This window comes from Asterias rubens, chromosome 18, assembly GCF_902459465.1.
Source record: "Asterias rubens chromosome 18, eAstRub1.3, whole genome shotgun sequence".
NCBI classification, from domain to species: Eukaryota; Metazoa; Echinodermata; class Asteroidea; order Forcipulatida; family Asteriidae; genus Asterias; species Asterias rubens.
Window position 1 is genome coordinate 440,601 of NC_047079.1, and position 27,880 is coordinate 468,480.

Below are 27,880 nucleotides of genomic sequence, written 5' to 3' on the forward strand. Positions count from 1 at the left end.
CGCGAGAGCAGTGATCTCGCGAGAGCACCGCCACAACTCGACTAACTCACCGCGTGGGCTGATTTAACGACTTGTCCACAAGTCTAGCATCATCCTGGCATAACTGTCCCAACTATAGTTTTGGAACGGTCGACCGGTCCCCAAACGTACGTATGCGGAACGTCAACTCGACTCGGCACTTTTCGACCTACCCAAACAGTCATATCATAGAGTAAGGTCATAATTATGTCGACCGTGTGATGTGACGGGTGTGGCCGGCTGTGAATTACACTATACACGACGTTCAAGTTCACGAATGAAGTTAAATTTGTTTGCATGATTTGTATATCAACAACCAAGAAAGGTAAAACACAATTATTTTGTTATTATTAATTTTCCAATTCAGTGAAATATCCTTACGTCTTAGTTCTAGTTGTTTAGCCATCGATCGACTCGCCACCGACCGCGCGCAGCCTGTCAATCATGCCCTCTGTGTGCGCAGGCAGGCCGCGGGGTTTTCCCCTGGAAAAATAATCTGCTTCCGTCCTTGTTGTTGTCAACTCCATCCTTGAAAAAGGGTTCTTGACTGGGCTAACACTACTCGTTCTACCCCCCCCCCCCTCCCCTAGCCCACCTTGTTGAGCTGTTAATGGCTCCGCTTTTAACATTGGTCAGTGATGAGACCGATGTTAAAAGGAGCCATTAACAGCTCAACAAGGTGGGCTACCCCTCCCCCACCCTGCTAATATTCGCTTCTATTACCAGAACAAAAGCATTAATAATTCATAAATGGAAAAAAATGTATATATATCCTCTGCTTACCAGATAAAAATAAACAAACAAACCAGTAGACCGTTCTGGTTGTTTTTCATATTATTGGCTTTTTACACAGTGTCCAAATTTACAGTTTGAAGATAATGATGGATGTAGTTTTTGAGAAATTAGTAAAACAATCACAAAAACTATTTTAGTCTCAGTTTTTATGTTGTAAAAATGCAATTTTACTATCGTAGCGTCATACGTTATCGACCCTCATATGTTTTTTGAACCCCAACTTTGATTCCCGTTTACCGCGAGATTGTGCAAGCTGCACCGGTGACAGAAGCTATGCAGTTTACTCAGGGTCTGTTTTTTCATCAGGCTTAATCATGCTGATAATAAAGTTATCTGCCGTTGGTTATGCTCAAACATAGATAAAATGATTGATTTTTGGTACAAATCACTAGTGCATTAATCCATTATTATGTCAACATTCCCTTGTGGTTTATATTGATAACATTCAAATGAGTCAAAGAAACATCATCCAACCTCGAAAGTTTAAAACAAAATTACTATCTGCTAGATTGAGTTTCATTCTGCTTTAGTCACTAGATGGATCACGTGAGGTGGTTACTATTTGGGATTCTATGGTGTGCCAATATGGGGAAAAAATTAAAATATTTTAAGTGAAAATGAAGTGTTGATATAACTGCATACTTTAATAAATTCCGATAAGCGTAAAAAATATTAAGTCTACATTAAAGAGAAAATATCATAGATTGGTTTCTTATCTCCTGAAACCAAACATTACTGGTCTGAAATGGGGGAAAACGGATTGTTATGAAGTGTGTGTGCTTCAAGGGGGGGGGGGGGGGTGTTTTACTTTCATGCCTTATGATATCTCTGGATTCTTATATAGTAGCCATAATTCCTTAGGACAAAAATGTAATTAAATTTGTTAAGTAGTAATTGAATAATATTTTTGATTTATTTTGAAATGATTTTTGGGGTTAAACAAAGAATTGATTAGAGTGGGATTCGAACCAACGACCTCCGGATTAACGTGCCGGCGCTCTACCAACTGAGCTATCTAGCCCTATATTGGCGGTGTCCCTATTTTGTCAATATCTTTGTTTGGGGGTGCCAGTCAGAAGCCATACAACCAGGGATCACACCCAAATTACGATACAACCTGGGAAGCGGCAGCCAGGGGATCACCTTAAGGGGATTGACAGTTAACGGTTGTATGGCTTCTGACTGGCACCCCTGAACAAAGATATTGACAAAATAGGGACACCGCCAATATAGGGCTAGATAGCTATGTTGGTAGAGCGCCGGCACATTAATCCGGAGGTCGTTGGTTCGAATGCCACTCTAGTCAACTCTTTGTTCAACCCCAAAAATCATTTCGGAAGTTATTTGAATAACTGTTATTGTAGCATTGCAGTTTGTTCAATACGAATCTACTACTGGAAGACAGCAGATGGTCTACTAACAAGATATTCCCCAAATAACATTAAGCTGCCTGACCTATACAGATTACAGAATGTAGCAAGTTAAAGGCCTTTTCAGTGAAACCATGTCAAAACCATCTTCAAAGTAAAAAGTACATGTAGGTGACATGTTTGAAGAGAACTGAAACAACCAATTTAAACTCAAAAGACATTTTAACACCAAGTAACTGCCAATAACATATAAAATACAAACAAATTTAACTTGGACACAGTTGTCTTTCATTTTGGTTGATCTGGATGACAGGTAAATACTCATGCTTTACAATAACGCCAGCTTTTGTTAAATTTGTGACACATCATCATCACTCCACTTGCAGGCGCCCCTTTGAGTCATTATTATAGGGTTTGGAATTGAGATCACCATGTTTAGGGATGCCTTCCACTGCTTGTTCTCTCCAGTTGGCCAAACAAAGTAACCCTTTTTTGACATCCTGATGAGTTTGAAAAAAATGAAAGAAACTTTGGTTTAAGAGGAAAGCAATAACAATATGACCTTATTTTAATTATAATTAATAAGCAATTTAAGTCACACTCTCAGATACAGAAACAGTCTATACAGATCTTACCTGGTTCCTTTTGCAACAAAATTTAAATCTGCTCTTTGTTTCCTAAGCCTACAAAAACATGCAAGGAATCTCTGGAAAATAGTTTAAATTCAGGTCTTATGATTGTTTTAAGACAACACAATTATCACTTACCTATTTACTGCAGCAGAAGTGTGGTATACAGTGTGCTATGTGCGTGCAGAAGTAGTGCTTGTTGTAGTATACTGTCATGTAGTCTATGTATACTGTGTACATCATCAAATACAGGTTTTATGCGTACTCTTACAGAAATGCAAGTCAAACCTACCCAGACACACACTCCTGTGGAAGTTTTAACAATTTATCTGTTTCATTACCTATTTGTATGTCCACTGTCTTTAGTTATGTCCGAAACAGCAATATGTCCACACAAGGAAAAGTTAATTTTGAACAAAACACTTCAAATTTCAGCATTACTTTGGGATAATTGGTGCAAATAAATTAGCTACACATTATTTGAGACTCAAAAATAAAGATTCTTTACATCACCATTCTTAACTTCCCACATTGAAAGCTTGGGCCTTTTGGGAGAGAGACTTCATATGTGATGATCATTTTGTAGTTTTTGCTCAATTGAATTATTATTTATTTCACAAATGCCAATTTATGTTTTTAGTTAATAGTTGAATTGATGAAGTACAAAATATTCGCCCCACCCACATACAAAATAAGTTTAAGTCATACAAAAAAAGCATTAAGTGAATTCTGGATATAACAGTTATGTCCGAAATGGGTTTTTCAGTATATTTTGGAGTAAAACGTTTATAAACTTACTAATGGTTCTATATGTTTTTAATTATCATTCTTCAATACACAAAATAAGAAGTGTCATAGTTTCAATGTTATAACTTGCCCCAAAATGTTTATTCTTCCATTGGACACGTTTCGGACATAACTTCTATTTCGGACATAACTCATGTGGACGGAAAGTTCTTAATCCACCTCCCTCGTGGAGTTTAGGGGTAACTGTTTCAGGTGAAGATTTTTATTAATTGACAAGTCAATACCACTTGTTACATCTATTAACTTGAATGATTTCTTTACTAGGGGTACATGTTGTAAAGAGAAGTGTATTATTTCGGACATAACAAAGTTGTGGACGGAAATATGCATCACTGTTTTTAGCACTTTGTCACACTTAAACCGGCGCATCTGAGATTATGAAAACAATTGCACTTAGTGCTGGGCTAAACAACCTTGGGAAAAATGTTAAACTTTCTGGTTTCCTATTTTACTAGTTGATAGAAACTAGTATCAAGAAAATACCTTAAAATTGGACGGAAAATAGTTATGTCCGAAATGGCTCACTAATGACCCTGGTGTGCTTTTACCAGACATAAATCATTGAAGCTATTGTTGTTATCAGCAAGGCATTTCTCCATTCTATCATCATGTAACATGCAGTGATGGCTTTAATTGGCAACTGAAACAAAAATCGAGGGTTACCATTCCTGATGGTCGTGAGGATGGAGGGTTGCAAACCTGATGGTTGCGACCATCGGGAGGATGGAGGGTTACAATTCGTGATTGTTGCGACCATCATAGGATAGAGGGTGCAATTCCTGATGGTCGCGACCATCCAGAGTATAGAGGGTTACAATTCCTGATGGTCGCGACCGTTGGGAGGATTGAGGGTTACAATTAAGGAAATTCCTGTTGGTTGCGACCATTAGGGGTAGGGGGGTTACAATTCCTGATGGTTGCAACCATTGGACGGATGGAGGGTTACTATTCCTGATTGTGGCGACCATCGTGAGGATGGAGGGTTACAATTCCTTATAATTGCGACCATTGTGAGGATGTAGGGTTACAATTCCTGATGGTTGCAACCATTGGACGGATGGAGGGTTACTATTCCTGATTGTGGCGACCATCGTGAGGATGGAGGGTTACAATTCCTTATAATTGCGACCATTGTGAGGATGTAGGGTTACAATTTCTGATGGTTGCAACCATTGTGAGGATGTAGGGTTACAACAGGTTGCAACCATTGTGAGGATGGAGGGTTACAACAGGTTGCAACCATTGTGAGGATGGAGGGTTACAACAGGTTGCAACCATTGTGAGGATGGAGGGTTACAATACTGATGGTTGCGACCATCGTGAGGATGGAGGGTTACAATACTGATGGTCATGACCATCGGGAGGATGGGGTTTCAATTCCTGATGGTTGCGACCATCGAGAGGATCTAGGGTTACAATTCCTGGTGGTTGTGACCATCATGAGGATGGAGGGTTACAATTCCTGGTGGTTGTGACCATCGTGAGGATGGAGGGTTACAATTCCTCATGGTTGCGACTTTTTGTGGTAAAATTCAATTCATAGATTTAAAGCAAAATGCATTGCATCATTGAAACCCCCAAAGCAATCCCCAGTGAAATAAAACCTAAACAGATTCTCGAGTGTCTCTTTTTTGGATTGTTTTGTGCAGTTTAAAACTGCAGAGAGAATCGGGAGAGAGAATCGTTGGGCTTCTGTTGTCTCTTGCAAAGCACACATGTCCATTCAAAACAAGTTAGAATTGGACCGGTCACTGTACCTGGGTACGTACGGGAGATAGTTGTGAATTGTTGTTTCCACCAAAGTAAGATCCACAGAGTCTTATTTGAAACGGTGAACATGACTGCAAGAGTTGTTGTCTGGTTGAACGTTGACAGCGGCATCATTCACAAGTGTCATGGACCGCGTTCCCACTGGATCCACAATTGCGAGATCGGGATCCTGCAACAAGATCAGTTGCAGGCGTGAAATCGCGGTCGCGTTCCCACTTGAGTATGATCGCGTATCCTCCTTTTTGGGAACGGAAGTGGGTTGAAAAGAATATTGTTTTGCTAGCAAGTTGCGGGGTCTGATCCCACTTAAATCCTACTCCCGAGGAGGATCCAAAAATTACGGTTAGATCCTGATCCTCTCGCATTCCCACGGGAGCCTGTTTCTGTTTTATCGCCCTTTCAGGGGTCTTGATCGCCCTTTTCTCGGATTGGGAGATCACTGCGGGGTCCACTGGGAATGGGGTCATAAACACCGCAGGTCCAAGTTAAGTGCCCTGAGGAACACCAGAAATGATGTCAGGTACACTATTGTTCGAAGGTGTACTTTTACCCGACATCATATGAATCAGCGCCTTGAGGGGGACTCTTTCTGCTATTGTTTTTGCGCTTTATAAATTTCTTTTATTATTATTATTGTCAAGAACACTTATACTTGGGTCAGCTTTTTTCAAGTGTCGAACGCGTTCAACGCACTTTTGGCCATTTGGTTTCTCTAAAAAAGCTTTCCAGTGCTTTTTACCATTAACTTGTGAAGTAGGCTACAATGTAGGACCAAAAGTACATCCTGCTTTTGGAGAGACCCACCTTGTGTTTTTAAAAGCAATAATTGTTCACTTGATGATTGATTTTTTCCAGGTGAAATTTCAGCCATAAAACTATGACAGCAGTCAATGTTGAAGCTCCTGCTCCGATGTATGTACATGTAGCAGCACAACCCCAACAGCAAATGGTACAGTATGTGTTAAAAAACCTAGTACCCTGTACATGTTGAAAGCTACATCCAGATTATGGATTGATAAAAAGAACCAATACTTTAACCATGTTAACCGTCCAGTTTAGCATGTACTGCAGCTGTCTCAGAAATGCACATAACTCTTTTAAAGGGAGATACAGGCTAAAAATAAAACCATTACGAAATTTAGGGATGTTAAATACATGTAGTAGTAAAAAATGTTTAGATGGGATGGTTGTTCATTAAAACCACCGATAACACCAGAGTTCATTTAAAAAAATCATTAAAACAAGTAACTATCATTTATTAAAAACCTGAGAGTGGTCAAGGTCAGTGTGTACGCTTTTCCAGCCATTCCAATTGTCAAGTCTATACTTACAAAAAGTAAAAAAGATCCGAAGGTTACTGATAAACATCCACTGGCACTACATACATGTAAGCAGTAAGCAGGGCCTACTACTTAAGTGCATTGCCAAATGCAGTTGGAATGCAATCGTGGTATATTGTTATATAATGCTATACCACGATTGCATTCCAACTGCATTTTGCAATGCACTTAAGTAGTAGGCCCTGCTTACTGCTTATGTAGTGCCAGTGGATGTTTATCAGTAACCCGGATTCCAATATCTGGAATTGAACCTGGGAGTTTTGTTGTTGTAAGAACTGGCAAATCTATCCATGGGGTGAGGACCCAATTTAATAATAATAATAATAATAATAATAATAAGACTTGTAATGCGCACGTATCCACCCTGCTGGGTGTTCAAGGCGCAGAAAAGAACGACAAAATATAATCTGAAACAGCCCAATTGTCTTGATCTAAAATTCTGCTGAGATTATCTGCTCTCTTGTTCTCCGACCATGGGACCCACTCCATTTCAATATTATGGACCAACATGTCTGGCAAATACTCAAGGCAATGTCTTGTAAATCTCTCTTCATACTTCCTCTGGTTGTTATTCTGGAAACAGCCTGGTTACCTGGAAACCACTTGGTCCTTCGGCAGGACAGCTTTTTCTATAAGCGACTTCAGAACTATATCTACCGCCTTCTTAAGCTCTGTCCAAGTAGAGCTCTTTAGGGAATCTATTCTATTCCACATACCTTGTACGGTTCATTCACCTGTATCTACTGAATACCCACCATATCCCGTGGAGCTTGCATCTGAATACACAATTTGTGAGCATTCTTTTCGTACACCAATCACCCCTACATTTATTTCTCCCACATTACTGTTCCAGAAAATTAGCTTTTCTGTTGCCTCTGCTTGGATTGCCACTGGTGCATCCCATGTTGACCTGGATTCAATACAAAGATGTAAATATTTGGTCATTAAATTTATGTTACCTATCACCAAATTACACGACATTATCTTTTCAACAAGTTTTGCAAGAGCCCTTGCTGTTGTTAAACTTGGACCCATGGATTGAATGTCCCTTTTTTATGCTCAAGTGCGCCTCTGTGGTACGCAGAAGGTACCGGAATCTAGGTTTATTTCGAACCCTATTAAACCATTCTATTGTTTCTGTTGGTATCCAAACACTTTTTTGGGATATTTGGAATGAACCCTGGCCGGAGAATGTCCCCTTTCACAGCTCCACTAGCTGCCAACGCCTCCAATAAGGTTGGTGCAAAACCAATCCCATCGTCTAATTATACCACAATTGACTTCCCTTCACCCATCCACTCTTTACCAGTGGTCTTATAAGTTTGGTGAATACTATTATGGGGTGCAGATGAAAGACCGAAGGGGAGCTGTTTAAACCTATCAAATGATTGCATACCTTTATTATCCCATGAAAACCCAAGGTATTTGACGTGTTCTTGGCATATGACAACATGGTGATATCCTGATTTCAGATCAAGTTTAATGACGTAACCATAGGAACATTAATGCACTACGCATGTCTTCAAACTTTACGTGCACTTCCTCTATGTGTACATACTCGTTGGACTAGAACGAGGTCTAGAATAAGGCGAAGCTGTCAATGGATTAACTAATAAACGAATGGCTTAGACTTTGTTACCTCTATTGTATCTAGTTAATATAACTCTTGGATAGCTTTGGGTACGAAATCTGTGTGATTCAAAGCAGATTTATTGTTTTTTATGGAACATTGTTTGGGGTTCTGAAACAAAAGGTATAACATATCCATGTTCAATGACATCCAAAGTATCAACTGGTGGGGAAATTGATCGCCAAAAAGCAGAATGACTTTTCAATCTACCCCAACTTTGATACTAGGAATCCCTGCATTTTGCTCATATTAGAAATAGTTATCCACAGTACCAATTATGAGAGGATCTTTATCTTCACTATACCAAACATTAATTGACTTAACATTACTGGCCAGTTGTTGTGGATGCTGGCTTGTTGAAGCTGTATCATCTAAGGCACATAGCCTTCCAGTGGGTGAAGCTACCACACAGGAAGCATGCTCCCCCGCCTTTGCCTCGACTGAAGCTGGTGTTGTATGAAGCGGAAAACTGGGTTGGGCGACGAAAAGAACTAATGCCAGTAGTCTCAACGTTCTGACTTCTTTAAACTGTTCTTTCATTCTTGTTGGGCCGCTTCGGTGTAGTTTTCTGCTTTCTCCAATGCAGATAATATCAGATCTCTTGCTTTCCTAGGAAAAAGAAATGAAGATGTACAATGTAAGACTGTAAGATTTTTAATTTTTATATTTTTAAATAGCTGTATATTCTGTGCCGAACCAACGTGAAGTGATCTTAGTTACGCCACACCCTTAACACAATGCCTCGCATTCCATAGCGCGCCCTCAGCCTTAATGCGTGCCCATGCACCGTGAAGAAAACCAGGATGTTCTAAGTCACACATGGATGTTCAACCGAACATATTTGAATTAGGACACCATTAATAACAGACATACACAATTCTTGGGTTTGTGTTGGTTTATTTGTGGCACAAGCGGCTGCCTGTCTAAAACCAGGCGCCGTCTGAAGGTTAAAGAGGCCGGAGTAATTTACCGGTGCTGTATATTGAGCAATTATTTAGCACAAAAAATAGTAAAATAATTTTGTAAAAACTTAGATGTCAACTGCAGGTTAAAATTGAACTGCCTTTGGTTCCCTTCTCTCCGCCTCTTGGTCTTCTTCGAGTCCTTCAGCTTGTTTGCTCGAAGGCGTAAGAAAACTCCAAACCATTGCGTTGATGTTGTCCTTGGTGGCCGGTTGTTTGTCGCCGGGCATGATGATGGGTTTAGTAAGCCGTCTTGATATAGCACAACGGTGTAAGAATTAGGAAGATTTTTTAAATAGCTGTATACTCTGTGCCGAACCAACGTGAAGTACATAATATACATACATACAGGCATTTTTTCTCGGTAAAATTATCAAGAACCAGTCCTCGGCGGGTTTAAACCACTTGTTAAAAACCTCTTCACCACACATTGATTCCCTTATTATAGTTGGATATCATAAGATCTTGTGACTTATTTGAACCCCTTTTCTATAAGTTCTATTAGATCACGCCACCTTTGTTTTTTGAAAAATGCTCGAAATATGCAAACAAAATTATGGTTTCTTTTATAGGGAATGTTCTTCTCTGTTCCTGGAAGACCTTTGGAGTAATATCTTAGTTAATTTTGTAGCCTCAAATAGCCCAATTGGCACAATATTCACTTTTCTCATTGTAAGTATCTGCGCCAACAAGATCCCATCAATGTTTTTTTGTATTCGTCTAACTTTAGTATTCCCAAACCGAGAGTCAGCAAACCTTTTATTTATTTGTTTGGTATAATGATGTACATCATCACTCTGTTTTGTTTAGAAGTTAGATCTGAGAACCAATGAATCATACCCCACCCCCATAATTTGGTACATTCTTACAGGCAGAGCCTCTTAAACAAACCTGCATTTGATGTACATATAGTGCCCCTACCTTTGTACTGTTAACGCACACTTTGCCTGGAAAAAAGCCACTAGGTCAATGTTCTTTATGGTTAAAAAGTGTATGAAATGTTTCATTATTGGAACTGCTTCGATAAATAGAAAGTTTAAAACAGTCAATTAAAAATTTGGGTTGGTGTGTTTGACATGCATACAATAATTGACCTAATTAACTTGTCATTCATTAGGTTACTGTACAGCTCCCCAGAGCTTCTTATGGTGGCACTGGGTGTTGTGATGTTGGACACTACAAGACCATTAGAGCCATGGGTATTGTACAAGTTGTTTGTGGAGTCTGCTGTGCTGTCCTGGGGATTCTCCTCTTAACGTTTACCGTTTCTCTTGGATCACTGTCCGGCTTCCCAATCTGGGCTGGAATTGGGGTAAGTAGCCTATTTCACTAATCAGGAAAAACTTTTTAAATAAAATATTAAAACATTACTTACAACTGCCCAATAGCCCCGGAGAACTTTCAGTTTCTTAAAAAAATACCACAGTGATTTCTGCATATCTGGCCATTTTTCAGTTTTAGAATCTTCCTGGTATTTCATTCAATAAAATTTGAAAAAAATTCAACTGGAAGCATGATCAAAGGGGGTTAAATTCCCTTCTAGGAATGCTACTGTTGGTGAGTACTGGCATAAAGTACTCATCTTCTGTAGTATGGTCACACATTTTTGTGTAAACAGCATGGTTCATGTAGTATGTATGTATGTATAGAGATAATGTTAATGTAATGTATCTATAGGGATCCTGCAAGTGCTTTACATGGGATTAGTAACTTGGTTTAGTTAATATAATAATCAAAGTCTTATATAACGCACGTGTCTACCAAACAAGGTACTCAAGGCGCTGAGTATATACAAACTTTAAGAAAGATAGGTTATTGCAGTGATGGATTCTGAGACCCAATTATTAAGCACCTTATAAGGGTTTACAAGGTGCTACGGCGCATTAAGCAGCCACAACCAGGAACACCGGGGCGAACCCTTCTCTTTTTGATAAGTGCACTGGGTTCTTTTACATGCGTTATACAACACATGGGACCAACGGCTTTATGTCCCATCAGAAGGACGAAACAATGGTAAAGTGTCTTGCTCAACGACACAAGTGTCAAGGCTGGGGATTCGAACCCACACTCTGATGATCAGAAACACCAGAGTTTGAATTTGGTGCTCTTATACGCTCGCCACGACACTTCCACAGTCCAGATATGATCACAGTTCAAGGAGTTGATGATTCAAGTTTAGTGTTTGGGTATTGTTATAGGACCTCTCTCTTACCACTGACACTGGTCAGTTCTTTGAAGAATTAAACAGTTTTTAAACTAAGGCTAAAGAACTGTTTATAAGAGTGTTTTGAGTAGCGTGATTCAGCTTGCATTCCACCAACTTAACAAGCTTAAGAGGTTACATACATTGAGTTCTCTCTCTTATCAAAGACTATGCCATCGCTGCGGCTCATTTCATATATTCATAGAAGGATTATAATGGTCAGATACCTCAAATTGTTTCTGAATTCAACGAATTGGTGTAACTTATACATGACTTATACATTTATATATTTTTTTCCAGTTGTATTTGGTTGCAGGAATTCTTGGCATTGTAGCTGCATCAAAGAAATCAAAGAGATTAGTGAGTATTTTTTGTTTTTCTTTAAACCCTTAAGCACTCACAAGTAAACATTGAGTCAATTACATGAACTCTTGAATGCAACAGGGAAAGTGACAAGGTTTTGTACTGTACCTAGTAATTCTTTGATGACTCTCCTTGGGATTACTTTTATGCATCACAAATTTGATTTATTTTGTGGAGGATGAATTTATTTTTTCTTGGATCATATCGAAGCTTTAAAAATAAAAACTTAAAACAGGTCATGTCAAGTGAAATTAACAAACATTATTTGTATGTAAGGTAAATGTTCATTACGTGGAAAGTTGAACACAAGTTTGCTCCACTGTACTGTCGTCTCAATGAAACAAACTGTTAAAAAAGTAGTTAAAGAAAATATTCTCAACATACCATTGTGGCACCTTTTACCTTGCGAATAACTTGTTCGTTTTCCTCCAAGTCCAACTCTCCAAAATAAGGAAATCATTGTGTGGTGAAGAGGTTTTCAACTAGTGGTTTAAACCCGCTGAGGCCTGGTTCTCGATAATTTTACCGAGACAAAGTCGAGGTAAATTATCAAGAACTAGGCCTCGGCGGGTTTAAACCACTAGTTTAAAACCGATTCAACACACTGTGATTCCCATTCATAAATACCTTTTCGGTCAAAAAGTAAAAAGATGCAAAAATTATAATCTTTTAATGATTTCTTTCAACGCAACACCCCTATGAAATGGTAAGGCCCTCTGGTAAACAACTCCTTACAAGGAGATTGGTGTGCGCGTCGCGCGTATCGCGTGATGTGGCACAACTGTTCCAGCCGTTGCTCTCGACCAAGAGGAATTAATAAACTGTCTTATATAAGCACAGGTGCAAGCTCACGTGTCACGGCCATGTTTAAACACTTTTTACTGGTGTTATATCATCCGTTTAAACACCCTCACGTGATGCCCTCTCGACCAATCAGAATGGATAAACTGTCTTAGGTATTAATGAATATGCTTTCAAATCATGGTTTTCCTTATTGGCCGACGAAATATATTTTATTGAAAACAAAAATCCGGCACTCCGTAATTCATCTGGTCAGAGAAAATATATAAAATAATATATGCCGTCAACTCGCTGTCAACTCAACCACTACCAAGATGGCAGGTATGAGCTAGTCTTGACCTAAGGCCTCAGTGATCAATTAACATAAATTGCAGTGCTACACATGCAGTACCAATCATTCACGCCTTGAGGCAAGACTCTTAAAAATAGAAAAGGGCCCTCTGTTGTCGGTTTTGTACAGGCCTGTGCAAAAGCAAGATGGCGACCGACGGCTTTTGTAGCTTAGAGATATTTTTTTCACAAACAAAAAACTAAAATCTTATATCAAAAAGTAGCCTAAAGCTTTTCAAATTCTCTTTTAGCTTATACTTTATAGTTTTATGCATCTTTTGTGGATTTTAAATTTATTTTGGAGGAGTTGACGGCGAGTTGACGGCACCAAGCGAGTTGCCGGTGAGTTTGCGGTAAGTTGCTGGACCCTCCCAATAATGTGCGTTGATGACACCGATCGAAAATTTTTATTGCAAAAGAAGTTTTTTATACAACCGATCCTCACATTACGCACCCATCAACATGGTTGAAGAAAAAAAAAAAACTATAAAGGCAGAAATTCTCGATTTTTTTTTTTTTCATTTTTTACGATTTGAAATTTGTACTAAATATAAACGGGAAATTCAAGACTAAAATCAGACTAAAGGGGGGGGGGGCTTCATTCAGAATTTCCTTTTTCTTTATGTTTTATTAAAAAAGTGCTGTTATGTTTTTTATATTTTTGGGGGTCTGAGGGAGGGGGTCCCCTTTTTCCTTCAAAATGTTTTTTCAGGCTGTGAAGGAGCCACTGGCATCCCTGATCATTTACTTACAAAACACAATCAGCAAGAGTGACCCAATCCTTCAAACCTTTCAGCTTGAATTTTACTATCAAGTGAGGTATTGTTGTGAGGGACCATGTATTGACTCCATTGAACTGTAGCAGACTGTGAGATATCTTCTGTAGAACTCAAAACTGCATAATAATAACACAAATTTATACCACGCTTAATACTACGTTTCTAAGTGCATGGTGCTCAGGTGTCCTGGTGAAGACTATAGTAAACCAGGGCAACAGCATCAAATAAAGAACAATACATATAAACAAAATAAGCAAACAAAAGCAGAAATAAACATGAGAAATAAACACAATTAACAGAAAATAACAAGCTGCAGAATGGCTAACTACAAAGACTTGAACAAGTGAGTTTTCAACATAGTTTTAAATGTCTGTAAGGAAGAAGCATGTTGAATTTTGGGAGGGAGAGTGTTCCATAATGTGGGAGCTGCAACAGAGAAAGCTCTGTCACAGGACCAGGCATCAATTGAAGGTGAGAGGATGTGGAAGATCATAGCCCGGTTGAAGGAATTTTTTGTTGAATGAGTTCTGAGAGATATGTAGGTCACTGACCATTAATACGAGTTTTGAAAGTGAGCAGAAGAATTTTAAACTGAATGCGTTGAATGATAGGAAGCCAGTGGAGATGTTTGAGAATAGGAATGATGTGTTCATGACGCTGTGGACGTGTAACCATGCGTGCAGCAGTGTTTTGGATACGCTGAAGAGGCATGAGATGAGAGGAAGGCAGATTAACAAGGAGACTTTTGCAATAATCAAAATGGGAAGTGACAAAAGCATGAATGAGGCGTTCAGTTGAAGAATTGTCCAAAAAATTCTGAATCTTCCCAACTTTGTGAATGCCAAAAAATGCAGCTCAGATATGAGAATGCATGTTTAGAGTTGAGTTCAGGGTAACACCGAGATTTTTAGCCGATGTTGAAGTCGTCGCCACAGCATTGTCTATAACGAAGTCAGGCAAGCTAGATGAGTTGCGGAACTGAGATGTTATGCATTATTTCTGTTTTATCGCCATTGAGCTTGAGGTAATTATTCAGAGCCCACTTTTTGACGTCAACAATGCATTCTTTGAGTTCCTTTATGCCAACCTATTGATTACAGGGTTTAACAATTACATACAGTTGGGAATCATCAGCGTAAGTAACATGACATATATTACTATGAACATTATAACATCATTCAGAGGACTGGTATACAAAATGAACTCAAGAGGCCCTAAAACAGAGCCTTGAGGCACACCGAATGACAAAGGTAGAGGATTTGAAACAACGCCATTAATAACAACTCTCTGTTCTCGGTGTTCAAGATAAGACTTAAACCATTTCAATGCAGTACCGCCAATTCCAAACCTGTGGCAAAAGCGCTCAACTAGAGTGATATGATTAATAGTATCAAACGCTGCCGAATAGTCTAGCATTACTAAAATGGCCTCCTGACCCTTGTCAACAGCCAGTAGGAGATCATTATAGACTTTCAGCAGTGCAGTCTCTGTTGAGTGGAAACATCTGTAAGCTGACTGTGTACTCGGAAACAAGCAATTTTCCTCAAGATACAGTCAAAGCTGGTTAGAAACAATACGTTCCATAACTTTTGCAACGAACAACAGGTTTGCAATTGGTCGATAATTTTTCAGTTCATTTCGATCCAGATTAGGTTTCTTTAATTCAGGTCTAACATGTGATATTTTAAAAACCTTTGGAACAATACCAATAGTTAGTGATTGGTTGACAAGTTTTGTGATAAATGGAACAAGTTCGTTGATGCATTCCTTGAGTAGAGTGGTGGGTATCGGGTCAAGCCTGCAGGACTTGGGAGGACTCTCTAGGACAGTTTTACGGACTTCATCCTCTGATACCGGATCAAAGTCAATGAACGCAGAGTTGCATGATGACACATTATCCATAGGAAGAGGTGATCCTCCTAATGAAGACACAATACCTTGAACTTTCTTGAGAAAGAATTGTCCAAAGTCATCAGCCAACTGTTGATCGGATTTACTGTCAGGGAGGACTTGATGTGACGTTGGTGCAGTGAGTTTATTTATGAACAGGAACAGCTGTTTAGTGTTACGTTGCTCTCTATCTTTGAGGTGAAGTAATGAGACTTGGATTTCATCAGGAGCTGGTTATAGGAGTTACATTGTTGCTCATAAAGTTGCCTGTCTATCTCAAGGTGAGACTTCATAAACTAACGTTCAGCACAACGTCGTTTACATTTTGCCTCTCTCACATCGCGTTGAACCAAGGAGCACAAGGTCGAGTGAAGACAGGTACACATTGCTCTGTTGCATGTTTGTCTAGCAGCTTACACAAAACATGGTTAAACGTCTCCGCTAGATGCGAGGGGTCCTCAGACAGACAGTGGAGAAGGCCAGAGTTTAAGATGTCTCTCCTGAAGAGATCTCAGTTGATCTCAGAGATCTTGCGGCATTTGATGAGTTGTTTCGTAGCTTTCGGTCGCTTAAAGTTCAGTGATATCAGAACAGCTTTGTGGTCAGAAGGAAGTCCTGACTTCAGATCGACGCATGATACTAGATTGTTAGCCTTCTCAGTGATAACAAGATCCAGTATGTGTCCAGCTTGATGAGTAGATGAAGATACAAATTGGTGTAAACCAGCAGCATCCAGCATGTTCAGAAAGACCTTGGATTCTTTGTTGTGGGGATCGTCAACATGAATGTTGAAATCTCCTACCAAGAAAGCGGTTTGCGGCCGTCCGAGGCAGTGGTACATGTGTAGCTTTCACCAAAAATGGTAGCTGCCAACCAAAATGCAAATGATTGTTTAAAAAACAAATAATGGCAATATGGCTGGTTTAAATGCTTTATTAATGGCGTGAGATGGAGTTGTAGATAATGTTGTTATACCTTGGCCACATGGTGTCTATAACAAGATGCTTGAAATTATAGTATGTTTTAAAATGTTTTAATTATATAAGTTTATGGGGTTTTGTTGTTGCTAATTTCTTACTTAGAAATGCTCTAATTTACTTGACTTTGCTCTTATCTGATCTGATTAAATTGTAACGGATCTCAAGATTGAACCTCTGGCCCATGATGGAAGGGCAAAAGTCAACCTTTCCTCATGCGCAATATATATGAGTCACTATGATTTGCACAATACTTTGCAATGCGGCAATTCATTGACCATCAGCAGACAGCACACAGTCCTGAAAAAAATACATGCAATTGACATTGTTAACAATTGCTTTAGTATTAAAATAACGAAGACATAACTTGTTGTTGTTTTACTAATCAGGTGGTGGCTTTCATGGTAATGAGTATTATATCTGCTACTGCTGCAGGGGCTGCAGTCATTCTACACTCAATCTCTGCAGCTATTGGACCTCTGTTTAATCGTGGAGGATACTATGTAAGTCAAACAGATTTGTCTCTGTGGTAACGATTGTACAGTATGATGATTCTCTGCAATTTTTAAACTTGAAACCTTCTAATGTACAGTTACTCCTTTTTGCCAACAGATGTCCAGCGTTGCATGTAACTCAATAATAGCCCTGGTTTCAATGGTGGAGCTTATTATTGCTATCATAGGTGCAAGTATGACATGTGGAGCACTCAAAAACAAGCAATGTGTGGTATGTATTACACACTAAATATTATGGGGGAAAATACATTTATTGATGCAGAACATTTCTGTAAGCCTATAGTTTTACTAAATTAACACCAATGGTGACAGACATACAAGCCAAAACAGGTGAAACATATTTGATGTTTTGCTTCTGTCCTGAGAAGTGCTACATTAGACAAAGTTGAAACTACGTACATGTAGTTCACACCAACCACATTAGACAGTTCCTACATACTTGAATAGTCAGCTACCTCAGTGTCATGCTGTGGCTCTCAGCAGCTTTAAAATAATGTCTGCTTTTATGGGCACATTCCTTCCTGCATAATGTTTCTTTCATGTTCCTCGTTCATTTTGCCATTTTATACCACGGTAGCCGATAATGCAGTTTTATTGAACCAATTTGGTGATGCGATATAAAAATGCATGTTACATAGCTTAGGTATGGCACAGCGCATGACGCACAGTGCAGAGGGTACCATGAGTTTCGTTAACCAGTGTATGTACATTACCTTGATTGCCCCACCGTTGGTCACTTTCAGCGCTATGTATGATACAGCTCTGGGGTTCGAGAGAACAGTGAATAATTGTTTTTATTTTATCAACTGTTTGGCTGTTTCTCATTAAAATATGCCTACTCCATCGTAATAGCTGTTTGGAGATGAGACAATGCCTATTTGTTAGAAGAGGAATATGTTACCAAGGTACATGTATAAGAAAACAATTGTTGCACTCTGTGATGAGGTCAATGGGTTTTGTACACCCTCAGGGGCAAATGGCACCCTCGGCTGCCTCTGATGCCATCTCCCCCTCATCAGGTGTACAAAACACCAAAGACCCTGACACAGCGTGCAATGATTGTATTATGCACCATGTCAAAGGGTTTGCATAAAGGTTAACCGCAATGTGATGGTATTCTGTTATGGTAAGGAGTTGATTTCATTGTGATAGGTTCAGTACCAAGCTGCTCCAATGCAAGTTGTTGGGATGAATTATCAACCTCAACCAATGTACACCCAGCAGGTGGCTCAGCCTCAGTATACAGGTGGCCCACTTCAAGGTGTCCCAATTCAAGGTGTCCCAATTCAAGGTGTCCCAATTCAAGGTGTCCAAGGAGCTCAACAGGCAGGTATGTATGTACAATGTGACCAGTCAAGAAAATGAGATTAACACTGGGTGATTTGGGTGTGTAAGATTGCCAATACTGGGTGATTTGGGTGGGTGATATTGCCAACACTGAGTGGTTTGGGTGGGTGAGATTGCCAACACTGGGTGGTTTGGGTGGGTGAGATTGCCCATACTGGGTGATTTTGGTGGGTGAGATTGCCAATACTGGGGGATTTGGGTGGGTGAGATTGCCAATACTTGGTGATAATTGGGTGGGTGAGATTGCCAATACTGGGTGATTTGAGTGGTGAGATTGCCAATACTTGGTGATTTGTGTGGGTGAGATTGCCAATACTGGGTGATTTGTGTGGGTGAGATTGCCAATACTGGGTGATTTGGGTGGGTGAGATTGCCAACACTGGGTGATTTGTGTGGGTGAGATTGCCAATACTGGGTGATTTGTGTGGGTGAGATTGCCAATACTGGGTGATTTGGGTGGGTGAGATTGCCAATACTGGGTGATTTTGGTGGGTAAGATTGCCAATACTGGGTGATTTTGGTAGGTGAGATTGCCAACTGAGCGGAGATGTTGCAATTGATCTCAAATCTAAACAGGATCTCTTTACAACAAGCTTTGACATGTAGTGTGATATTGATATTTTGTTTCTAGTTTCTATTATACCTTATAAACAGTTATGTATGCCTCTCAATGAGGTGTTGTTTGTTCATTTTAGGTGCTTTTGGTGGAAGTCCTCTACCTGCTCAATACACAGCTGGAGGTGAAGAGAAACTCCCTATTGATCCACCACAGTACCAAACTCCCTATTGATCCACCACAGTACCAAACTCCCTATTGATCCACCACAGTACCAAACTCCCTATTGATCCACCTCAGTACCAAACTCCCTATTGATCCACCACAGTACCAAACTCCCTATTGATCCACCTCAGTACCAAACTCCCTATTGATCCACCACAGTACCAAACTCCCTATTGATCCACCTCAGTACCAAACTCCCTATTGATCCACCACAGTACCAAACTCTCTATTGATACACCACAGTACCAAACTCCCTATTGATCCACCACAGTACCAAACTCCCTATTGATCCACCACAGTACCAAACTCCCAATTGATCCACCACAGTACCAAACTCCCTATTGATCCACCACAGTACCAAACTCCCTATTGATCCACCACAGTACCAAACTCCCTATTGATCCACCACAGTACCAAACTCCCTATTGATACACCACAGTACCAAACTCCCTATTGATCCACCACAGTACCAAACTCTCTATTGATCCACTACAGTACCAAACTCCCTATTGATCCACCACAGTACCAAACTCCCTATTGATCCACCACAGTACCAAACTCCCTATTGATCCACCACAGTACCAAACTCCCTATTGATCCACCACAGTACCAAACTCCCAACTGATCCACCACAGTACCAAACTCCCTATTGATCCACTACAGTACCAAACTCCCTATTGATCCACTACAGTACCAAACTCCCTATTGATCCATCACAGTACCAAACTCCCTATTGATCCACCACAGTACCAAACTCCCTATTGATCCACCACAGTACCAAACTCTCTATTGATCCACCACAGTACCAAACTCCCTATTGATCCACCACAGTACCAAACTCCCTATTGATCCACCACAGTACCAAACTCCCTATTGATCCACCACAGTACCAAACTCTCTATTGATCCACCACAGTACCAAACTCCCTATTGATCCACCACAGTACCAAACTCCCTATTGATCCACCACAGTACCAAACTCCCTATTGATCCACCACAGTACCAAACTCACTATTGATCCACCACAGTACCAAACTCCCTATTGATCCACTACAGTACCAAACTCCCTATTGATCCACTACAGTACCAAACTCCCTATTGATCCACCACAGTACCAAACTCCCTATTGATCCACCACAGTACCAAACTCCCTATTGATCCACCACAGTACCAAACTCCCTATTGATCCACCACAGTACCAAACTCTCTATTGATCCACCACAGTACCAAACTCCCTATTGATCCACCACAGTACCAAACTCCCTATTGATCCACCACAGTACCAAACTCCCTATTGATCCACCACAGTACCAAACTCTCTATTGATCCACCTCAGTACCAAACTCCCTATTGATCCACCACAGTACCAAACTCCCTATTGATCCACCACAGTACCAAACTCCCTATTGATCCACCACAGTACCAAACTCCCTATTGATCAGCAACAGTACCAAACTCCCTATTGATCCACCACAGTACCAAACTCCCTATTGATCCACCACAGTACCAAACTCTCTATTGATCCACCACAGTACCAAACTCCCTATTGATCCACCACAGTACCAAACTCTCTATTGATCCACCTCAGTACCAAACTCACTATTGATCCACCACAGTACCAAACTCCCTATTGATCCACAACAGTACCAAACTCCCAATTGATCCACCACAGTACAAACCTCGGTGATCCCCGTAGCGTTCTATTTTCCCTCGGCTTCACCTCGGGAAAATAGAACGCTCCGGGGATCACCTCGGGAGACATAGTTTTAACCATAGCACTTGAAGCAGTCAATATTTGTAAACTATATTGGATTGATCCGATCCCAAGTTCCGGTATTTCCCTGAACAGTCCTTATAAGGACTTGATCATCATCTCTTATACCCTGTATGCTGCATGTTAAACCATATAACCTTTCTATGTTAAACCATATAACCTTTCTAGTAACGTCATTTTTATCTTATTCTCATGTTATTGCTGTTTATTTGGCAGGAATTGTTCTTGTCTTTTTTAAATACTTAATATTGTACATTGTTATGAACAGAAAAACTGAAATACTGTCAAAAATAAGGAAATAACATGTGAAGAAGACCCATGAAATCCATGTTTCTTGTAAGCCAAATATGAACATGCTCAAACAAAACATAAAAACGTGGAAGTGTCATGGCCGAGCGGTTAAGAGCACTGAATTCAAACTGGTGTTTCTGATCAGCAGAGTGTGGGTTCAAATCCCCAGCGGTGACACTTGTGTCCTTAAGCAAGACACTTATAAACCATTGCTTTGTCCTTCGGATGGGACGTAAAGCCGTTGGTCCCATGTGTTGTGTAATGCATGTAAAAGAACCCAGTGCACTTATCGAAAACAGAACGAGTTCGTCCCGGTGTTCCTGGCTGTGGCTGTTGTATGCGTCGTAGCACCTTGTAAACCCTTATAAGGTGCTAAATAATTGGGTCTCAGAATCCATCACTGCAATAACCTATCTTTCTGAAAGTTTGTATTTACTCAGCAGTGTGAGTACCTCGTTTGGTAGATACGAGCGCTATGTACATGTAAGACTTTGATATTATTTTTTATTATAATTACCAAATAAACAGAGTATGTCTATCAAAAAGCAATCCTGGTTCATCACAGTCAAAGAGAGTTATCATGAGTGAACTCAATATGGCGTATCTTGTCAGGAAATGAAGCAGGAACTTGACCCAAACCTCATTTTAACCTCTGCTTTTTTGAAAATGGGATCATTAATACATTTGCGCTACCACTGTTTACATGTGACCTATCGTGGGTATAGAAAAACACAGCTACACAGTAATGACATGGGAACACTCGTACCGATGGACCATAATTGGCTGTATTTTCAATGAATAACACTTACAACTAAAAACAGTTGAATATTTGTGACATTGATTTAAATCACATTTGCTGTTTGGTGTTCCCAGTAGTCTACTGCAAAAGAGGTTTCTTTTGAGAGTATGGTTAGACTACGTAAATTACTGATGTTTGAGCGAGCTCGCGCACTGTGGATTTTGCGTTGTGCACGGCGTGAAGTTGGGCTGTGATAAGGGAGATCGCGAAACTGTCCTGCTCATAGCTGACAGCTACCCCTCTATCATATATTTTGAGGGTGAAAATATAGGGATTTGCAGCTTCTTAATGAGACTTTATTGAAAATATTGGCATCAAAATCGTTACAATGAGAGCAATGCAAAACCACACTTTCCGTGCACAAACATGATGACAAAATTCTCTTGGAATTTCCTATTTGGTGGAACTGTGTTTACAGTAATGGCATTGTTCAGCCACCGGTAAGGTCTCATGTTACAACTCCGGAATATTCTACAGTAGCATGTCATGGCTGAATGTCTACAAGTTGAGTTAAAAATGCTACCTTTAAACTTGATAGAGGGCTGAAAATGTGCACGGTCCACCCATTCATCTGGTGTCCTCTTTTGTCTCGAGGGTTCAGGCCATGCTGATAAACTATCCCAGGTATTTATAACATTTATTGGCATTTCCTTGATTATAATAGCTTTTAAGAAGGCTTTTAAATGTTTCACTGTTTTAGTCAATAGGGATGTGGGTTTGAACCCTGGTGATGATACTTCGGTCCTTAAGCAATATACTTTACTACGAGGTACTTATGTGGGTACAGGTTGAAAATTTGTTTGGAAAAAAAACATAAATTGTGCTGTAAAGGTGCTGAGAAAGATAACAGGAATATTATTGCCCCAGTGACCTGGGCCCAATTTCATAGAGCTGCTTAACGGTCGATTTTGTGCTTAACGGGTGCACCTAGCAAGTTTTTCATTTCATAGTGCCGGGCCCAGTTTCAAAGAGCTGCATCCCGTAACGGTCGATGTTGTGCTTAACGGGCGCACCTAGCAAATTTTTCATTTCATACCCTTGCTTAAGCAAGGTTTTTTGCTTACATAGGTAAGCAAACAAAAAGCCTCTATTTTGCTTAAGCACCCTATTCACACAGTGCATAGTGCAACACTCATTGCAAACGATGTTATTGTGCCGGCACAGCGGTGATTGTACGTGCGGTTGCCTAAAATGCTTCAGAATCATGCTGCACAATGTATTATCTTCTTGGTTACTTTCAAAATAGTGTGTAAACCTTTCGAGGGGCACTTTAAACCATTACAAATAACACATACATGTATCAGACACAGAAGGTGATGAATTTTTTTTATCGCCACTCGAGTGCACTCTCCGCATTTATTTCGCCCGCCATGTTGTCAGCACCTTCTTTTTCGCTTAAGCAAATGATCTAAAATGTTGCGCGCGCAGTTTGTTTACGTGCTTAAGCTAGCAACCGCTGGTGAAATAGGTTTACGCTTAAGCAATTTTTGTTGCTACGTTAAGCCAACATATTTGCTTACCATTAAGCAGCTCTAGGCCATACACACAGTGCAAAATACACTGCCTTCTTCTGTTTTGCTTAAGCAAACGATCTAAAATCTCCGCGCGCAGATTGTTTACGTGCTTAAGCTCGTGTTTGTTTAGCATGGAATCCGAATGGTTTTAAGCAATTATTTTTGCTACGTTAAGCGAAAAAATTTGCTTACCGGTAAGCAGCTCTATGAAATTGGGCCCAGGGCAGTTATGTAAGACGCATTAATTGTGTGCTGTTTAAGAACCAGCTTATATTGTTGGATTGTATGCTTTTTATTTGAAACTAAAGAGAATGTGAAATTTAGTCTCTGTGCTTTGTTTTAATATTTTGTTATAATGTTGCGAATGTGGTTCCTTAACTAAAACGCAACTCTTGTACATACATAATGATAATAAAATACTCATAAAATTAGCATGTTTTCATATCAGGTCAAGTTATTGTGAGTCAAGTTAATTCTGTGAATCTAGAAGATGTATTTTTTTCTTGTCACAATCTTACAGACCTACATAACCATTATATAGCCCCTTTGTTAATTCCTTCGTTACATTCAGTATTCAAGGATAAATTTGGTTTCCCTTTGATTCAGAGACACTGTAAAAACCATTTTGTAAGTTTTGATTTCTTGTAGGTTCATTGCTTGTTTTGCTTGTCCAGCTGTTGTCATACCTGCTTGTCCAGCTGTTGTCATACCTGCTTGCCAGGGGCCAATTTCACAAAGAGCTATATAAGTCTGATTTTAGCTGCAACTCAATAGCAGTTGCAAAGTGTGATGTCACAATACAAATTACCATGGTAATACTGAACATTTGTCTTGCGATACGTTTTATTGCTTTGTGAAATAGGCGTCCATCTCCACTTATTTCCAGCACTCATGCTTTCTTTTCTTAGGTTCTCATTTCTAAACGCCCTTTTTATCATTAGTCTTTCAATGGCCCTCTCTGTCACGTCTTGTCTTTTTTCGAGACAATTGTATGTAGTCCATTTTGCTGCATTACAGTATGACGTGAATGGACCCCTGCCTTTTTAGGAGTCGAGAAATGGTGTCATCTTGACACATGTAGGTGAGTGTGCTGAACTTGACCCAACTTAACTGGATTCTTCTCTTTCTTTCCCTCCCCAGATTCCTTGTTGAAGGTGATCTTTCCTATACATGTACACACATGTATATGAAATGCTCTACCATTACTACTGTATCAAATCATTTCCCCGAACCGACTGTTTTGAAGTTAATATTTTTGCTACTAATCATAACCTTTGTGATAAGAGTGGTCAAGATCGCTAATCATTCAGGAATAAGATTGGACAGATGTTGAAATTCTTGGAACATTGCCTGCGGATCTGGGTTCCCCTTAACCCAGACCCAGAACCTCCTTCAAATCTGGTGAATTACAGACTCTATCTATCACCAGAAAGACATCTGCAGGTTTGGACTCCAGGTGAACTAATAATTTCTACTTTAGTGACTGATTTACTTGATGTACATGTACCATCATTCAAGAAGTTAAGGCTCAAGAAGGTTTGAGACATCTATTAAAAAAATTAAAAATATTGTTCACACTACACAGAATTCCTGTCTTTTACAGTTCATGAGTAAGCAAAAAGGTGATGTTGCTGGAGGCAAAAGTTCTGTAGAGTAACTCCCTCGGACAGTTGCCTGCTACCAAAACAAATGACAGATGGGACTTGAGTAACAAGGAAGTGGACACTAGATTGGTAGTTACTCAACATAATTATTAGCATAAAACCTTACTTGGTAACGCCTAATGGGGAGAGGTTGATAGTATAAAACATTGTGAGATCTCTGAAGTAACATAGTTTTCGAGAACAAAGTTATTTTGCACGAATTTGAATTTGAATTTGAGATCTCAGAATTAGAATTTGAGGTCTCAAAATCAAGCATCTGAAAGCACATAACTTCATGTGACAAGGGTACTTTTTCTTTTATTATTATCTCGCAACTCCGACAACCAATTGAGCTAAAATTTTCAGTTTGTTATTTTTATGCCTATGTTGAGATACACTAGGTGAGAAGACTGGTCTTTGACAATTACCAATAGTGTCCAGTTTCTTTAACTACTACTTCGTCAGAGACAATTAAAAACTCATACAATGAAAGACAATGGGGGTCAATTACACTCCAAAAATATTTTTTAATGAACTACGTTAAATCTGTTCCCACATAATAAATACACTGTTCATCAGCTGTATATAGTCTTGATTAACGAAACATTTGTAAATGAAAGCTGAATTTGTCCTTATCTGCTATAGGACACGGTCCGTTAAAGTTGTTAAGCAGGAAATACCACTTGACAAATTTCTTTGCTAGTCACAACAATGTAAACAGAATGTTATTTTGGCTGGTTTTCTGTTTCTGTTAGGCAATCCTTTTCTGTGCTTAGCAAATTGTTGTGCTTACAGGTTTTATGGATTTGGGCCCCGTTAACAAGCTTGATCAGACCAAACTCTTTGCAGCAGTAGTGCCGATGCACTGGAATCAAGTCCTAAGTATGGAAGGTTATTCAGCTCAAAGGATGTAAAGTAACAGTCAAGTTAAAAGTTGTATACTGGACATTTCCTTGCTCAGGAGCAATCTTCAGATTGCTTATTGAAAGCATATTGAAAGCATTTCATCATTCCGCATCAGGCAAAACATTAAAAGGAATTGGTATGCCTCTGGTACCGGTAATCACTCTTAAAAGGAATTGGTATGCCTCTGGTACCGGTAATCACTCTTAAAAGGAATTGGTATGCCTCTGGTACCGGTAATCACTCTTAAAAGGAATTGGTATGCCTCTGGTACCGGTAATCACTCTTAAAAGGAATTGGTATGCCTCTGGTACCGGTAATCACTCTTAAAAGGAATTGGTATGCCTCTGGTACCGGTAATCACTCTTAAAAGGAATTGGTATGCCTCTGGTACCGGTAATCACTCTTAAAAGGAATTGGTATGCCTCTGGTACCGGTAATCACTCTTAAAAGGAATTGGTATGCCTCTGGTACCGGTAATCACTCTTAAAAGGAATTGGTATGCCTCTGGTACCGGTAATCACTCTTAAAAGGAATTGGTATGCCTCTGGTGCCGGTAATCACTCTTAAAAGGAATTGGTATGCCTCTGGTACCGGTAATCACTCTTAAAAGGAATTGGTATGCCTCTGGTACCGGTAATCACTCTTAAAAGGAATTGGTATGCCTCTGGTACCGGTAATCACTCTTAAAAGGAATTGGTATGCCTCTGGTACCGGTAATCACTCTTAAAAGGAATTGGTATGCCTCTGGTACCGGTAATCACTCTTAAAAGGAATTGGTATGCCTCTGGTACCGGTAATCACTCTTAAAAGTTTTGTGAATAATGTAAAGCATCTTGAGAATCATTTCACTTCCAAGTAATGTATGTTGTTGTGTACACGTACATCAGTTTTTATCCCCCCATAATTTGAATCTGAGAAGCCCTACTGACAGTATCGTTTCTGAGCTGAGATGGTGTATTCCAATACTAATTTGAATCTGAGAAGCCCTACTGACAGTGTCGTTTCTGAGCTGAGATGGAGAAGCCCTACTGACAGTATCGTTTCTGAGCTGAGATGGAGAAGCCCTACTGACAGTATCGTTTCTGAGCTGAGATGGAGAAGCCCTACTGACAGTATCGTTTCTGAGCTGAGATGGTGTATTCCAATACTAATTTGAATCTGAGAAGCCCTACTGACAGTATCGTTTCTGAGCTGAGATGGTGTATTCCAATACTAATTTGAATCTGAGAAGCCCTACTGACAGTATCGTTTCTGAGCTGAGATAGTGTATTCCAATACTGATTATTCTTTCCGCTTGAACTTATCGCTCCAGAGTTTTTGGCAATATCCCAAAACCGAAGAAATTTTCACAGTTTAGTTTTATTGCATTTTATTAGATCAAAACAATCCAACAGTTAAAAAAAAAAGGGCTTTGGTTTTCTTTGGCATACTGATAAAATCTTGGACATGAGTTTCGTTACTAGGAACCCACTACATGTAAATACATGCCTTCTCTGCGGTTCAAGGTAATTTACTTTTCATCATGACATCTGTTTTCAATTCCTCGTTCCAATCTGTACAACTTGCAGACATGTTCAACACTGGGTACCTTTGTGTAGATCTGTACCATGAAGTCCATGTCCATTTCAATTGAAGTTGGCTGGAACT

At 39.7% G+C, this 27,880-nt stretch overlaps 2 protein-coding genes across 2 annotated transcripts in view; one reads left to right on the forward strand and one right to left on the reverse strand.

Moving 5' to 3' along the window:
- Positions 1 to 172: 172 nt before the first annotated feature.
- LOC117302485 lies at positions 173 to 21,511 on the forward strand. Its single transcript, XM_033786440.1, has 8 exons — positions 173 to 343; positions 6,245 to 6,338; positions 10,439 to 10,633; positions 11,825 to 11,884; positions 17,054 to 17,167; positions 17,277 to 17,390; positions 18,332 to 18,509; positions 19,222 to 21,511. The coding sequence occupies exons 2-8, from the start codon at positions 6,267 to 6,269 to the stop codon at positions 19,314 to 19,316; spliced, it is 828 nt and encodes a 275-aa protein (XP_033642331.1). The 5' UTR covers positions 173 to 343; positions 6,245 to 6,266; the 3' UTR covers positions 19,317 to 21,511.
- Positions 21,512 to 25,830: 4,319 nt separating this feature from the next.
- The window catches only part of LOC117302705 (DDB1- and CUL4-associated factor 17-like), a 39,227-nt gene continuing 37,177 nt past the window's right edge, over positions 25,831 to 27,880 (reverse strand). Inside the window, exon 16 of the mRNA XM_033786703.1 lies at positions 25,831 to 27,878. Coding sequence (XP_033642594.1) covers positions 27,744 to 27,878 — 135 coding nt within the window. The 3' untranslated portion in view covers positions 25,831 to 27,743. The remainder of the gene's footprint in view (positions 27,879 to 27,880) is intronic.